This window comes from Sorex fumeus, unplaced genomic scaffold (assembly GCF_029834395.1).
Source record: "Sorex fumeus unplaced genomic scaffold, SorFum_2.1 ptg000063l, whole genome shotgun sequence".
Classification (NCBI taxonomy): domain Eukaryota; kingdom Metazoa; phylum Chordata; class Mammalia; order Eulipotyphla; family Soricidae; genus Sorex; species Sorex fumeus.
Window position 1 is genome coordinate 73038431 of NW_026606120.1, and position 16335 is coordinate 73054765.

A 16335-nucleotide genomic window follows, 5' to 3' on the forward strand; every position below is an offset into this window, starting at 1 on the left:
ACACCTGGCAATGCACAGGGGTTACTCCTGGCTCTACACTTAGGAATCATTCCTGGTGGTGCTTGGGGGACCATATGGGATGCTGGGAATCGAACCCGGGTCTGCCGTGTGCAAGGCAGACGCAAGGCAGACTTCCATCCTTACCTGCTGCTTCAGCCCCCAGTGGGAGGTTTCTTTCTTTTTGTGGGGAGGGGTCACACCCGGAGATGTTCAGGTGTTACTCCTGGCTCTGCACTCAGGAATCACTCCTAGCGGTGCTCAGGGTACCATATAGAATGCTGGGAATCAAACCCGGGTCAGCCATGTGCAAGGCAAACACCCTATGGGAGGTTTGCACCTCCTTATGGGACATCCCCTCCAGCCCCTCCCTCCCTTAGCTCCCAAGTCACTGCCTGCACCCGGGCAGTTTACGGGTCTAATTCCTTTCGGCCTGGAGCCAGCTGCTCCAGGGGCCTTTGCTGGCAACCTGAGTGAGCGGGACTGGCCACTTGAAGCCACCCATGGCCAAACTCCTGCTCAGAGCACAGCTGTGTTGAGGGGTGAACAGTGATGAGGATCCAGCAGCCTTCACAATGCCCTATGAAGGGTGCTGAGGCCCGGAGAATAGTGCTCAACTGGCTGAGTTCCTGCTTCGCGCACAGGAGTCCTGGCACCATGTGCTGCCCCAGTCACCACCAGGAGTGACTCCTGAGCACTGCTGGGTGTGGCTCAAACACTGGGGAAAAAAGGGGTGGGTGTTTTGAGTGCATATTTTCTCCTTTGGCTTTTGGTGAGTGAGAATAACCACTTCAGGGCCAGAGCAATAGGACAGCAGGGAGGGCGTTTGAACTTGCATGCGGCCAACCCCATGCTGGTTTGATCCCCAGCATCCTATGTGATCCCCTGAGCACTGCCAAGGAATAATTACTGAGTGCAGAGCCAGGAGTAACCTCTGAGCATCGCCAGGTGTGTCCCTAAAACAAAACAAAAAGAAATAACCACTGCAATGTCCCCCTTCCAGTGGGTCGCCTGGAGGCCCGGGAAGGCAGCCACTGGTGGAAGTCTTAGTACCCACCTTGTGGCACTGTCTCAGGCCTGCTGCTGGCCGCAGCAGCCTACCTGCCTGTGCCCTTCCTGCCTCTCAGCATCTCCCCTGCGACCTGCTTTGCTCCAGGTGTGCTGGGCCTGGCCTCTACCTGGGATGCTAGCTGCCTCCCGTCTCACTCCGTGGGGCTGGGGAGGGCACAGCAGTAGAGAAGGGATCCAGGCCCCCACCCCAGCCCCCACTGCCATCAGCTGCCCCAGCAGTTCTTAGAGTCGGGCTTCCCCTCCTTGGTGCAGTGTGGTAGGGTGCGTTCTCTGGATTCAGGACTGCTGTGGGTGCAGAGGGAAAGGGCTTCTCCCCCTAACCTGAGCCTTTATGCCAGGAGAAAGGCGCTATGGAGGTACGTGTGTGGGGCTGCTGGAGGTGGCCGGTACCAGCAGTGCTGGGCGAACTCGTGAGGAGATGGTGTCCCTGGGTCTGTCCTGCGCTCACAGGCTGTCCCCATTGGTCTGCAGAGGTCCCTGCAGAGGTCCCTGGGGAGGTGCTATTATTCAACCCTAGAGCTTCCCTGAGGAAAACAGGAAGCAATGTCAAGTGGAGGGGCTTTCGGGCTATTTTACAGGCAGGCAACTGGGAAGGGCTTATGCCAAGTCTCCTGCCCACAGAAAGCTGTGTGCTCCACCTCCTGGGGCCAAGGGAGGCATTTTAGCCTGGACCAGGGGCTGGAGGAGGAGCCGTGGGTTTGCTTCCCCAGCAGAGCACTAAAGTAGCCCCAGTACTATGGAGTGAGACCCAAACAAAAATGAAAAAAAAACTAGAAGTAGTTTTGGGACTGGAGAGATAGTACAGCAGGTAGGGTGCTTGTCTTACTCATGACAAACCCACTTTCTTTCTTTTTTAAAATTTTTATTAGTGAAACACCACAAGGTACAGTTGTAGACTTACAATTTTTTTTTCTTTTTGGGTCACACCCAACGATGCACAGGGGTTATGCCTGGCTCTGCACTCAGGAATTACTCCTGGTGGTGCTCGGGGGACCATATGGGATGCTGGGAATCAAACCCGGCAAATGCCCTATCCACTGTGCTATCGCTCCAGCCCCCAGACTTACAAATTTTTGTGCTTGGGTTTCAGTTATACAATGATCGAGTACCCATCCCTCCACTAGTGCCCATTCTCCACCACCACTGATCCCAGTATCCCTCCCACCCCCCACCCTCCATCCCACCCTACCTCTGTGGCAGTGCATTCCCTTTTGTTCTCTCTCCTTTTGGGTCCTGTGGTTTGCAAAAGAGACATTGAGTGGCAATCATGTTTGGTCTATAGTCTACTTTCAGCATGCATCTCCCATCCTGGGAGGATCCTCCCAATACCCTTTACTTGGTGCTCCCTTCTCTATCTGAGCTGCCTTTTCCCCTAGCATGTGCGGCTGGCCTCCAAGCCATGGAATGAATCTCCTGGTACTTATCTCGGCTATTCTTGGGTGTTAGTCTCCTATTTTGTTACATTATATTCCCCAGATGAATGCAATCTTTCTATGTCTGTCCCTTTCTTTCTGACTCATTTCACTTAGCGTGATACTTTCCATGTAGTACCACTTGTATGTAAGTTTCATGACTTCATCTTTTCTAACAGCTGCATAGTACTCCATGGTGTAGATGTACAAAAGTTTCTTTAACCAGTCATCTGTTCTCGGGCACTCGGACAAACCCACTTTCAGTTCCCTGGCACCCCATATGGTTCCTTAAGCCATCAGGAGTGATCCCTGAGTGCAGAGCCAGGAGTAAGCCATGAGCACTGCTGGGTATGGCCCCCTCAAACAACAAAAAAGTCTAATTCCTGAGGAGGGGTGACTACCCCCAAACCCCGCTAAAGAGCGATTTAGGGGGAGCCGTGGATATTTGCCCTCGGATGAGTCACAGGGAATTGTTCTTAATGTAGGAAAAAATGAAAGAAATGAAAGAAAATTGAGTTGATTTTTTTGGGTTTGTTTTAGTTTTGTGCCCATGCTGGGCGGTGTTCAGGGGTTACTCCTGGCTCTGCACTCAGAAACCACTCCTGGCAGGCTTGGGGGACCATATGGGATACTGGGGATTGAACCAAGTTGGCCAAGTGCAAGGCAAATGCCCAATCCACTGTATATCTCTCAGCCTGCTCCTTAAAAACATGCTTGCTTCATCTTCCTCCCTCCCTTCCTCCCTCCCTCTGCTTCCTTCCTTCCTTCCTTCCTTCCCTCCCCCTCCCTCCCTCTCTCTCTTTCTCTCTTTCTTTCTCTCTCTCTCTTTCTTCCTTTCCTTTCCTTTCCTTTTCTTTCCTTTCCTTTCCTTTCTTTTCTTTTCTTTTCTTTGCCACACCCAGTATTGCTCCTGACTCTGAGCTCAGGGATCATTCCTTGCAGGGGTATCACACTCAGTTAGAGTTCAATCTGCCTTGCTGTGTGCAAGGTAAACACCATATCCACTGGCCTTGACCTGGTTTTTCTTTTTCAGAGACTTGGGGGAATGGATCCTGGGCTCCCTACATGCAAAGCACATGCTCCAGCCTTTTGAACCATCTCCCTCACCCCTTCCCTTGTTCTTTCTCTATAAAAGCTGCTTTCTGGGAGCAGAGAGAGAGAGAGAGAGAGAGAGAGAGAGAGAGAGAGAGAGAGAGAGAGAGAGAGAATGTCACTAACCACAAATTACTAGCACCACACAGGACCCTGAGCACAAAGCCACTGGGTGTGGCCCCAAAACCAAAGGTACTTCTTTGGACGGTGCAAATAAGTGGGTCACTTTGAGACCACCATGGGGTTGAGGAAGCTACGTAAGCGCAAGCTAAGCTGGACAGCACAGGGCGCTTGGGCACTCGCAGGGGGTAGCAGCCAGATCTGGGGTGGTCCCCGCTGTTCCCAGTCCACCACTGCGCCGTCCTTCCTGTCTGGGCACCTCATCTGGGACATCTTGCAGGGAGGTTGAAACGACAGGTGTGAGCGCCCTCCCCCCTCTCGCGCCATCCCCCCCCGCAGATACCCACTGAGACCGCCGTCCTGGCCAGAAGATACCCCAAGGTGACCTTCCTAACTTGCTGAGGGCCCACCCACTCTCACCCACGAGATAAGGGAGGGAGAGGAAAGAAGAAGGAGACAGGGATCAGGCGCTCCTCCCGCGCCCCCATCCCGCGGGCTCCAGAGTGGGACCCGGTTCCCGGGGCGGGGCCGGGGGGAACCTGGAGCCTCTCCGGATCTGCCCAGTCTAATTCGGGCAGTTCCCTGGTTACCCCTTGGGGCTCAGTGATTGGCTGGCTGCGGGCTGAGGGCGGGATGGAGGTACCCGCTCGGCCCGGGTGGGGGAGGGGAGGGGCGGCGGGGCGCGGGTCGGGAGGGGCGAGGGAGCCATTGCTCGGCGCCGACTCTCCCTGCCTGGAACCTCGAGGCCGCGGGGCCCAGGACTCCGCGATGCTGGATATTTTCATCCTCATGTTCTTTGCCATCATAGGGCTGGTGGTCCTGTCCTACATTATCTATCTGCTCTAGGGGCGCCGGCGGCCGGGGATGGAGCCGACTGGTCCCGCAGCCCGTCTTCTGACGCATCGGTAGATTTTTTTAAAAATTATTATTATTATTATTTTTGCTTCTGATCGGTCATTCCTTCGGGTTTTGATTGAGAAACCTGCATGCAAAGGGAGCTTGTTTTTCTCAAGCTGCCCTGATGGAGCATGGCTCAGACCCCCTCCGAAAAGCAGCCTCAACCCCCCACTTCTCTCTGAGACCTCATTTAGAAGAATGATTGGCAAGGCGGTGAGCCGGACCCCGCAAAGGTGCAGGCGTCCAGCGGGCGTGGGGGGCGGCCGTGCGTGGCGGGAGGAAGGGGCGCCTCCGTGTTTCCGAGCCAGGCGCTCACACTCCAAGTTGCTCTGGTTTTCCTAGCGGGGACTAAAGGTGAAGCGCGTCTTTCTAGGCCAGCCGAGGGGGTTATAATTATGCTCGCATAATTGCATGAATTCATCAGTGACACTCCCACTTGAGCGAGCGCAGAGTGGAATTTCCTTGGGTTTGGTCGAGTGCGCCTTTCCTTCCCAGCATGGGGTTTGGGGGAGAGCAGAGAAGCTTCTAGTTCTCGCCTTTGTCCACGGGTGGGGCCGGGAGCTGGCACCTTCACACCGCGCCCGTCTGAGCCGCCCTCGCTCTGGGTTTCCCACAGCTCCTGGTTTCCCGTCCAGCAGAGGCCTCGACACCCTGGCTGTCCTGCGGACCTCTTCGAGAACCTTCAGGATGTTGGCCTCTGTCAAGTAGGAGACCGTCTGAACTGGCACCAGGGTGCAGGGACGGGAGGACTGCGTGGCTTGCATTTTCAGCTGAGAACACACAAAGCTGAAATGTAGACTCGCTCCAGTGTCTACATTTGCTCCCTGCCCCGGGGGTCTCAGTGGGCCTGAGGGTCTGTTTCCTCCTTTCTCCTCACATGCAGGGTTCCCCTGTCAGATCAAGGCTGTCTTCATCTGCGGCGTCACGGTATCACTGCATCACTCTGAATCTTACAATCTGGGGTTGTGTGGTTCCCCTATCTTACTCCCTAGCTGTAGAAACTTCAGTTTGAGTTTTGAAGCTTTGCCCTATCTTCCCCACTCCCTACCATGTGTGTTCCAGCTTATCATTTTAAAGACACAAAGTAATTTCATTGTCCTCATTCTTCACCTAACTGAATTATAAATCACTGAAATGAGATGGCTATACTTGTTACTTGCGGAAAATCTTTGTTTTACTCCCAAATGAATGCTTTTTACTTTTTAAAGACAATATTGTCAACTGTTTCTTTCTGGGAGAGGGAACCAAACTTTCAAAGTATTTCTCTGACCAGTTGGGGGGGGGGGGACATATTTGAAGGTCCAAAGTAGAATTAGGCTCCAAATCTTTGGTATTCTTTTGAAAAGTTCCTCATAATTGTTCTACATTTCATTTTCCCCTTCTAGCTTAAAAACAAACAAGGAGAAAGATTAACTTAATAGCTTTTAATCCATAGCAATGATTAAATTTTCACATTAAGAAATTTGGCTTGGGCCTGGAGAGATAGTATAGTGGGTAGGGTGTTTGCCTTGCATGCAGCCAATCTGGATTTAATCTCCAACATCCCCGAGCACTGCCAGGAATAAATCCTAAGTGCAGAGCCAGGCATTACCCCTGAGCATCACCAGGTATGGCCCAACCCCCTCCACACCCCCAATCAAACTGGGCTGGAGAGAGAGTTCAGGGGGTTATGACTTCCCTTGCATGCAGTCTTTAATCCTCATCATTGCATATGCCACCCCCCAGTGCCAGAAGTAATCCCTGACCACAGAGATAGAAGCAGCTCCTGAACACTGCCATGCATAGTTCCAAGTCTCCCCTGCCCCTCCCCCTAATTAAAAATAAATAAAATTGTGTAGCATAATATAGGTCATAAATAAAATGTAAAACTTGGATTCAGAAACTCAACTAAGAGGAAAAAAGGGTGGGAGAGAGAGAGGAAAAAAAAAAGTCTGTTATAGAGGCAGGCTTGTGAGGGGTGTGAAAGGGAAACCGGACAATTGGTGGCTGGAAGCATACACTGGTGAAGGGTGTTGGAACATTGTATGACTGAAACTCAATCATGAACAATTTTGTAACTATTTCAAGGTGGTTCAGTAAAAATTAAAAAGAATAAAAACTCTCACCAAGAAACAAAACTACAGCTCCAATCAGCTATGTAGTTCAGGGGTGAGCACATGCCTCATTTTCATGGGTTTAATCTCCAGCACTGCAAAAATAACACTGTTTTAGAACTTTATCTTGACAGTGAATTATGTGACCTTCAATAAGCATTTGACTTTTAGACCTTTAGTTTATTTTGACAAATGAAAGAGTTGAACTAGGGAATTGAAAATCTCTAATTCTAGAGGCTGGTGAGCTGGTACAGTGGTAAGGAGCTCACCTCACTACGGCCCATCCAGGTTCCAACCAAGATTCCACAAAAGGTCTCTGATCAAAAAAAAAAAAAAAAAAAAAAAAAGGTCTCTGATCCCGGCCTGGAGTGATCCCTGAGATCCCTGAGCAGAGAGCCAGGAGTAAGCCCTGATCTCTGCTGGGTGTGGGCCATAAAAAACAAAAATTCTAGAGGCAAGAGAGATTTCTCAAAGGGCTGAGTGCATGCTGTGCATGAAGGAGGCCCAGGTAAATAATTCTGTGGGCCAGCAAGAGATAAGGACAGGGGTTTAGGAATACCACCAGGAGTGATTCGTGAGTACAGAGGCAGGCGTAAACCCTGAACACAGCCAGTGAGGCACCCCGACCAAAAATAAGTAAATAAATCTTGCAATTGTTTGCCTTTTCTTCTCTTTCCAATATGACAAGATTCAACTACAAAACTTTTTTGGTGTCAATAACTACATTGGGAGGAGAAAATGTTTATGTATAAACATATTGACCCCATAGTTTGCTTAAGCTGTTTAGGGACCTTGGTCTCTAGCCTTGAACCATCCGGCCCAGATGGCTGAGTACTACTGGGAATGGTCCCCAGGTCCTCCTACAAAAAGTAAAAGGGTTATATAACAGTATAATAGTGCATGGTGGCATATAACAAAAGAGAAGTAATTTGGAAGATTAATGCATATAACAAAAGAGAAGTAATTTGGAAGATTAATGTAAGAAGCATGGCTCTGGACTAACACATTTAGGAGTGATCCCTAGTTTCTTTTTTTTTTTTCCTTTTGGGTCATACCCAGCGATGCTCAGGGGTCACTCCTGGCTCTGCACTCAGGAACCACTCCTGGAGGTGCTGGGGGGACCATATGGGATGCACGTGGCCAACCCGGGTTGGCCACGTGCAAAGCAAATGTCCTGCCCACTGTGCTATCACTCTAGCCCCCTGATCGCTAGTTTCTATAGAGGCCTTGTTACGATATTTACCATTAAAATGTTCTTTTGACTCTCTGACCTAGTCCCATGTTTCCAGCTAAAAATTTCTATATCAAGTTTTTCTTGTGCTGGAGATAGTACAGAGGGAGGGTGTTTGCCTTGCTCGCAGTTGACCCATGTTCAATCCCGTGCATCCCATATGGTCCCCTGAGCATTGCCAGAGTAATTCTTGAGCATCAGAGCCAGGAGTAACCCCTGAGAATCACCAGGTATGCCCCTCTCCACTAACAAAAAAAAAAGAAAGAAAGAAAGATAAGCTCAAGACAGATACTTCTTCCTCAACATCCTGTATGGTCCCCGAGCACCGCCAGGAGTGATCCCTGAGTGCAGAGCCAGGAGTAACCTCTGAGCATTGCCAAGTGGTGATCCCTGCAAAAAAAAAAAAATACTGCTGTGGATAAGTCACTTCCTTTGCATGAGGTCACCCAGGTTCAATCCCAGGCACATTCTATGGTCCCCTAAGTTCCACCAGGAGTGATCACTTAGTGAGCATTTCTCAGAACTGAGAAATAGACCCTGAGAGCACTATTGGGTGTGGCACAAAACCCAAAATAATTTAAAATTTAAAAAGGTAAGTTAAACCATCTAATACCAACTGTTCTCAAGGGATACAAAACATCCAAATTTTCTGAGTTTGAAACATCACATGAAATGATTTGTGAGATTTCAGGACATCTGTTTGCCTTTATTTAGTTTTTGGGGCCACACTTGGTAATGCTTAGGGGTTACTACTCCTGTCTCTGCACTCAGGAGATTAAACCTGGGTTGGCTATTTGCAGGGCAAACACCCTATCTGCTGTACTATCACTCCAGTTCCACATCTGCTTGCTTTTAAAGGGTATTGGCATTATTCTAATCATTTGAAAGTCCTAATAGTATTTTAAATTCCCGTCAAAAACAACGGGAATCTCTCTCAATAAAACACTTGAACAGTAGGAAATTATTATAAATCACATATTTTGGCTTTATCATACTAAATATTTACTAAGCCTAGAATAGTGTTTTCAAAGTCAAGTTTTGCTAAAACCTGATTTATTATTTTTGGGATAGGAGCAGCTTTCATTGATTCAGCGATGCTAAGTAAGCACATCAATGTGAGAGTAACTGCCAGGCTCAGGAACACTAGGATCATGTAGGTGGTATTGGCGGGTATATGTGGGTAGGATGTCAAGGATTGAACTCAACACCTCATACACGGTTAGGCATGTATTGTACTAATTGAGTCATCTCTAACTTCACCCCCATCCATAAAAATTTTTATTTTGTTTTTTTTTGGGGGGTCACACCCAGCAATACTCATGGGTTACTTCTGGCTCTGCACTCAGTAATTACTCTTTGCAGTGCGTGGATACACTGGGTAAGGTGCATGCAAGGCAAGTTCCTTACTTGCTGTACTATCTCTCCAACCCCACCCTCCACTAAATTTTAAAAATTTTAGGGAGACAACATCTGACATTTCTCAGGGGCCACTCTGGCTCATGTGGTGTCAGAGACTGAACATGGTATTCTGCATGCAGAACAGGTACTCAGCCTCTTGAGCTATCTCTCTGGCCCTTCCCATGTTTTGTTGTTGTTGTTGTTTGTTTTATTTATGCATTCAACTGTGTTTTGGGCCATACAAGATGATGCTCAGGGGATATTCCTGAATCTGTGCTAAGGAGTGACCATTGGAGGTGCTCTGGTACTATCTACACTACCTGGGACTGAACCAACATTGGGCCACACCCAACATTGCTCAGGAATTACTCATGGAGGTGCTCAAGGGACCATATGGGATGCTGGGGATCGAACTCTGCTGTGAGTAAGGCAAATGCTCTGGTCCCAAGGCAAGCACCTTAACCCCTGTACTATCTTTCGGCAACCCCCCACCCCTGGCTCGCACACCCCTCCATCAGTTTTAAACAAAATAAAACCAGTGCTGAGGAAATAGTTCAAAGGGTGGAAGTAGATGATTTTTATGTTGGAGCCCAAGATTTGATGCTCGGCACCACACAGTACCTCTAAGCAGAGTAGCCTCTGAGCACTGCTGGGCATGACCAAAAATACAAACAAAGTTACAGATTAGGAGGAAATGGGGGGCATGAGAGATAGCTCTGCAGAGGGAGTACATGATATGTATGCAGGAGGGCAGGGTTTCAACTCCCAGAACCACAAAACAAAACACAAGGGGCTGGAGAGATAATATAGGGGCTAAAACACCAAAACCAATATAAAAGTTTCCTTCATAAAAAAATAATACAAAGGAATCACAAATCCAGTGACTTGCATGACAAACTGAACAAGTTAGAAATATTTTTCTTTTATTAAAAATATAACATAAAACTTAGCAAATATTAAATATTTAGGCATCAAAGACATTTTTCCATAAATATAACTTTAAAAATAGCAATGCATATATTTTAGGTTTGTGCATCTTTAGGAAACCAGTGGTCTTAGAATATAAATATATACATATATTTACACATATTTTAATTTTAAAAGCCTTTTAAGGGTTAATTTTTAACTCTCTACTAGAGGAACTTTCTGGAATTATATATTTGCTTTCTTGATTGGAAAAATAAAGGTGTTCTTAGTCCGCTGGCACCTTTTTAACCTACGGAATACTATCCTGTAGAGCAATCTCTTAGGTCATTTCTCCCATCTTAGAGGTGTCTCAGTAAACCAAGGGGTATATCCTCTAGCCTGATTTCTTAGAGGCTTCACAGTCTCCTAATTGTGAAATTGGTAAAGTCATACTGCTAATTAGGTGTTCAATAACAAAAAGGTTTCTGTAGCAGCTTTGTGTGTTTACTCTTCAAAATATTTGGCATAAAAATCTGTAATCATACAGCTGAATACTATTAAAGAGCTTAACTCTTAAGTAATAATCACAGGCAGAAATCAGTTTTGTGTTTTTTTTTTATCGACATATGATGGTTCTTTGTGTTGTGCCCTGTTATGGATACTTGCTTGCTCTAATTTCCAAAGAAGATAATTATCCTCGTAATAAAATCTTTCTTACAGAAGAACTGGAAGCATGAACTAAGTCATCAGAGGATTAAAAAGTGTGAAAAAGGGGCCTCCTGTTCATGCCAGGGAAGGCAGCAAGTTGAAGCAATGTCTTGAACTTCCTGAATGCTTGAACTGCTTCACAAGTAGAGTCATTTACTGTCTGCACCAGGAACAAGATAAAGCTGAGGGGTCTGAAGGGCATGAGAAGGAATTGTCAAAAGAAGTGCTGAAATTAGATGTTTTGGTGTCATATAAGGCAGAATTTTTCTGCAAGATACAAATGTTTTAGTTTCTAAGAAAAATAATGTCACTAATTTACTAGTAATATTGTATTAAGTTTATATGTAATATGTATTCTTAGAAACAAGAATAAAAAAGAAATATAATGATTATGTGTTGTTGAGTTTGCTTTTTAGTAGAAATAAAAATCCTTTGGCTGGGGATGTGCCTCATGCCTTGCATGTGCTAAGGCTTGGGTTTGATCTTAGCAACACAAAATGGATTGCTAAATTGAAGATATCGCAAATTTGGACTCAAGGTTATTTTTATCTATTAACAATTGAAAGAAGAAATGTACCAGTTTACATTTTATTCGTAAGAAGATATTTATCTCCTGTACCCAAAAATGAATAAAAAATTTTTATGGGGGCCACATCCAGCAGAAGTTGGAGGGCTCAGGCCACTAATCTCTAGTGGCTCTGGGGGACACCAAAACAATATCCTGTGATTCTTGTGGGCTAATGTGGTGCTGGGGAATTAGTTCAGCATTATTTATGGTGGGATTGTGCTTACTTCTTAAAATAGCCCCTAACCCATGAATCAGTTTTTTTTTGTGGGGGGGTTGGAGCCACACATGGTAGTGCTCAGGGCTTTATGCTCAGAGATCACTCCTGGCAGGGTGTGAAGACGATACAAGGTGCCAGGGATTGAATCTGGGTAAGCCACATGCAAGGCGAGCAATTTACCTGCTGTACTATCACCCTAGCTCCATAGATTTTTTTTTTTTTACATTCCAAATTTCTGGGAAAGATCAGAAAATAATTTCACAATTACTTAGAATAGTGAAACAATGTAAATTAAAAAAATGTAGAACAGCAGACATGTTAGTTCAGGTATACAATGAGATTTAAAATCCAGATAAAAATGTATTAAATTATGCTTTTATAAACTTGCTGAAAATAATGCTGTGGAGATCTGGAAAATTTAAGAAATGGAAGAAATTAATAATGCCACATTTTTCCCTAAAAGAATGAAAGGGACCGAAGAGATAGTACAGCGAATAAGGTGTTTGCCTTGCACACAGCTTCTGGGGTTTGATTCCCTGTACCCTATATGGTCCCCAGAGCACTACTAGGAGTGATTCTTGGGTGTAGAGCCAGGAGTAACCCCTGAGCATTGTGAGTTGTTCAGCCTCCCTTCAAAAAAATCAACACTATACTAAAAATATTATATTATGTTTCTACTTTTTCCATTATTTCTTTTTTCCTCAAAAGTCCTAGCAGGGTATATTCCCAAGTTTGGCTCACCAGTTTTTTTTTTTTTTTATAAATGGAGGAGGCTTTCCAAAGCATGTATAGGAAAAGAGAGACAAAAGAAAAAGCTAACTAGTGTTGGCCCTTTCTAAAAAAATTTGTATTCTTGTTTCTGTCAACTTTTAATTTTTATAACTTAGCCATGAGTAAAATCTTATATTGAGAATAAGATTAAAACAGGATATAAGCAAGGGTTTCATTTTTGCCTAAATTTGTACATGTTAACTTTATTTTATTTATTTATTTATTTATTTATTTATTTTGGCTTTTTTGGGTCACACCTAGCGATGCTCAGGGGTTACTCCTGGCTTTACACTGAGGAATCGCTCGGGGGACCATATGGGATGCTGGGAATCGAACCCAGGTGGGCCGCGTGCAAGGCAAACGCCCTACCCGCTGTGCTATCGCTCCAGCCCTTGTACATGTTAACTTTAGAGAGAAAAAAAATCACTACCTCTAATGGAATTATAACTAGACAATCCATCAAAGAAAGGCAGTTAACTTCTGACACTCCAAAAATGAAGGTAAGTGCTTTCTGCTACATAACAGTAAAATCTTATCATACTTTATATTTTCCCACAATCTTCACTTTTCTTCAATTCTATTAAATCTCTGAGCCCTTGTTCCCCAATATTTGAGAATTTCTCACAATTCAGAGCCTGCTTTTGTGGGTAATTCCCATATATCATCTAGAGTTTCTTCCCTTCATTAGCTCCAGAGGAGCTCAGTTAAGGAGCTGAGGAAAGAAAGCCAAACTCTTCGCATGGGAAGGACTCTGAATTTAGAAAGAAAATGATCAAACCCCAGAAAAAAATGGCAAGATCTAGGAGGATCCCAGCATTATTTCAGTCCCAATAAGCATGATTATTTTCTACTTTAATAACAAAAGTGATAGTGGAAGATTGCTAGTCAGACTGAAACAGTCCTGGAGCATCTTGCAATCCACTTATTTAGGTGAAGTAAAGCCCCTCTTTTGTGGGCTGTCCTAATAATCCATGCTTCCAGTTTCTTTCAAGTTTACTCTTTAAGAGAAGAAGAAAGCTTTAGAAAAAAGTGCAAATATTTGTTAAGATTCTGCTGACAGAAAAATAACTACTTTCTTTCATTTTATATTTTCTGTTTTCAATCATTTACTTTAATCCCCAGGAAAGAATAAAAGATGATTTGACTGTGTTTGAATAATATCTTCCTGGACTATCTATCTTCCTCATATTTTTGGTATGATTTGCCTTAAAGAAGGAAATACGTATTTACATATATAGGTATAAATATTTATGTTGCACAGTAATGTAAACATATTTATGTGATTGGTTATATACATACATATATACATACTTTAATTTTTATATGTTAATTAGTGTAAAGGGAACAAAATATAATGGTCTTTATGGTAATATGCCAAGAAGACAGTAAGGAATGTGATCTATATCTACACCTTGTAAGCATCATACTGCATACCTTCACCAAACATTCTAGGCTATAGCTACACAACTTAAGCTAAGTAAATAGACACATATTAATTAGAGAATTTGTATTTGCTCTAATTGTGGAACAGAATTTTCTTTTGCTTCAAAGTTCCACCCATACAAGTTGACTGGCCCCATATTCTTGGACACTAATGCTCCATTTAATTTGGTGTTAAGTTCACTAAAATCTGAAGAGACACAGTTTTCCACAGAATATTCATTTCAGTTTTGGATTTGTCTGTAGCTTATATACTAATAGTGATAGTTGTTTCTAAAATTTTATGCAGCTTTGGATTCTTAGGTTACTTGGGTAATAGGAAAAAAGTTGTATGTATATATTATAATCTATAATTATTAAAAAATTTAAAAATGAAAAATTAAAACATTTTTAAAATGTATTTTTTGAGTGTAGAAAAGTACAGCTTTGAAAGATGAGTTTAGCGAGGTATTCTCCAAACGCGAGGAAGATTTCTGAGTATTTAGGAAGAGAGAGTATTCACGGCCAGATACAGGACCTCCTTATGGAAGTTAGCCTGAGCATGCACAAGATGGAACAAATTCAAAAAGGTTCTGTCATCTTCATCACGATCTCCTATAAGTCATACACAGGAATGGGAAATTGGGAAAAGGACAGTTAAATATTTTAATCTATGATTAATTTGAAACTTGATGTTCTGATTTTCCTTAATTTATAACAGAAACTACTTAATGACTTTTACTAAGCCAGACATTAGTCACTGAAATTTATAAATTCCATAGCCATGGAATTTAATAACTCTTTAAACAGAAGTAAGAAGAAAAGAATGCTGATCCATGATTTCTCTCTCTCTCTCTCTTTTTTTTTCTTTCTGTATCACACCTGGGAATTTTCTGTCTTAAGTGGAAATAAGAATGCTTGGGGCTGAGGCTGGAGTGATAGTACAGCGGGTAGGGCGTTTGCCTTGTACACGGCCAACCCAGGTTCAATTCCCAGCATCGAATATGGTCCCCCAATTACCACCAGGAGTAATTCTTGAGTGCAAAGCCAGGAGTAACCCCTGTGCATCACCAGGTGCGACCCAAAAAAGCAAAAAAAATTAAAAATGAAAAAGAATGCTTGGGACTGAAGTGATAGTATAGCATGGGTAGGGAATTTGCCTTGTACATGACTGACCCAGGTTCAATCTCTGGCACCCCATATGGTCCCCAGCTCACCCTTGAGTACTGCTGGGTGTGGCCTAAAGATCAAAATTCAAAGGGAAAAAGAGAATGCTGTTTACTCATACCGTGCATCATCTTCGTGCATACTCACCAGACATAACTGTCTGCAGCATTTCCATTGTAAGACATGCAAATGCATTTGCCACATTCTGTAGGAAGTTATTTCTTTCCAGTGGAGTGCTAAAGACTTTACAGACTTTTTGCATCATTTTAACTGCCCAATCCATACAGTATAGTTCTTTCTCACACACCTGATTTAGACATACAAAGCATTATTTCTTCAATATAAGGAAAACTGTAGATTTTTACATGGTGGAAATCATAAAATAATAGTTTATGACTTCATTTACTTTAATTATAAATATTACATCATATTTAGCCTATAAATGGTAATTAATCATATCTAAAACTCCTGTTATATAGTCCAAGTTAGGGCTGGAGAGAAAATACACCAGGTAGGGCACTTGCTTAGCACGTAGCCAATCTGGGTTCCATCTCTAGCAAGACATATGGTCCCTGAGCGCTACCAGGACTGATCCCTGGGCACAGAACCAGGAGTAAGCCATAAGCACCACTAGATGTGGCCCCAGAATTCACTGTCACTGTCACTGTCCTCCCGTTGTTCAGCGATTTGCTTGAGTGGGCCCAGTAACATTGTGAAATTTGTTGTTACTGTGTTTGGCTTATCGAATATGTCACGGATGTGCTTCCTTCGATAGCTCGGTTGGCTCCAGAATTAAAAATTAATAAATAAATGGTACAATTCAGGGTTGGGACATGGCTTAGTGGTAGAATACATGCCTTTCCTGTGTGAGGTCATGAATTTGATTAGGGTACTCCAAAAAAAGAGAGGATATTGGGACTGGAGAAATAGCACAGCGGGTAGGGCGTTTGCCTTGCACGCGGCTGACCTGAGTTCGATTCCCAGCATCCCATATGGTCCCCTGAGCACCACCAGGAGTAACTCCTGAGTGCAGAGCCAGGAGTAACCCCTGTGCATCGCCAGGTGTGACCCAAAAAGCAAAAAAAAAAAAAAGAGGATACAATTTTTGGGCTACATCTGGCAGTGCTCCAGAGCTACTCTTAGCACATTGCTTAGTGATTGCACCCTGCACTGCTCAGGTGACCATGTGTTCTGGGGATCAAACCTGGGTCTTTGGTATATAATAGCCTGTGTTTTAACTCTTGGAGCTACCTCCCCAAGCCCATACA

The 16335-nt window shown here is 44.4% G+C and overlaps 1 protein-coding gene across 1 annotated transcript in view; it reads right to left on the bottom strand.

The window, feature by feature from the left end:
* Nucleotides 1–14402: 14402 nt before the first annotated feature.
* FBXO47 (F-box protein 47) overlaps nt 14403–16335 on the bottom strand; it is a 34939-nt gene continuing 33006 nt past the window's right edge. The window contains exons 10-11 of the mRNA XM_056128034.1: nt 15215–15374; nt 14403–14515 (exon numbers count right to left, since the gene is read on the bottom strand). Coding sequence (XP_055984009.1) covers nt 14403–14515; nt 15215–15374 — 273 coding nt within the window. The remainder of the gene's footprint in view (nt 14516–15214; nt 15375–16335) is intronic.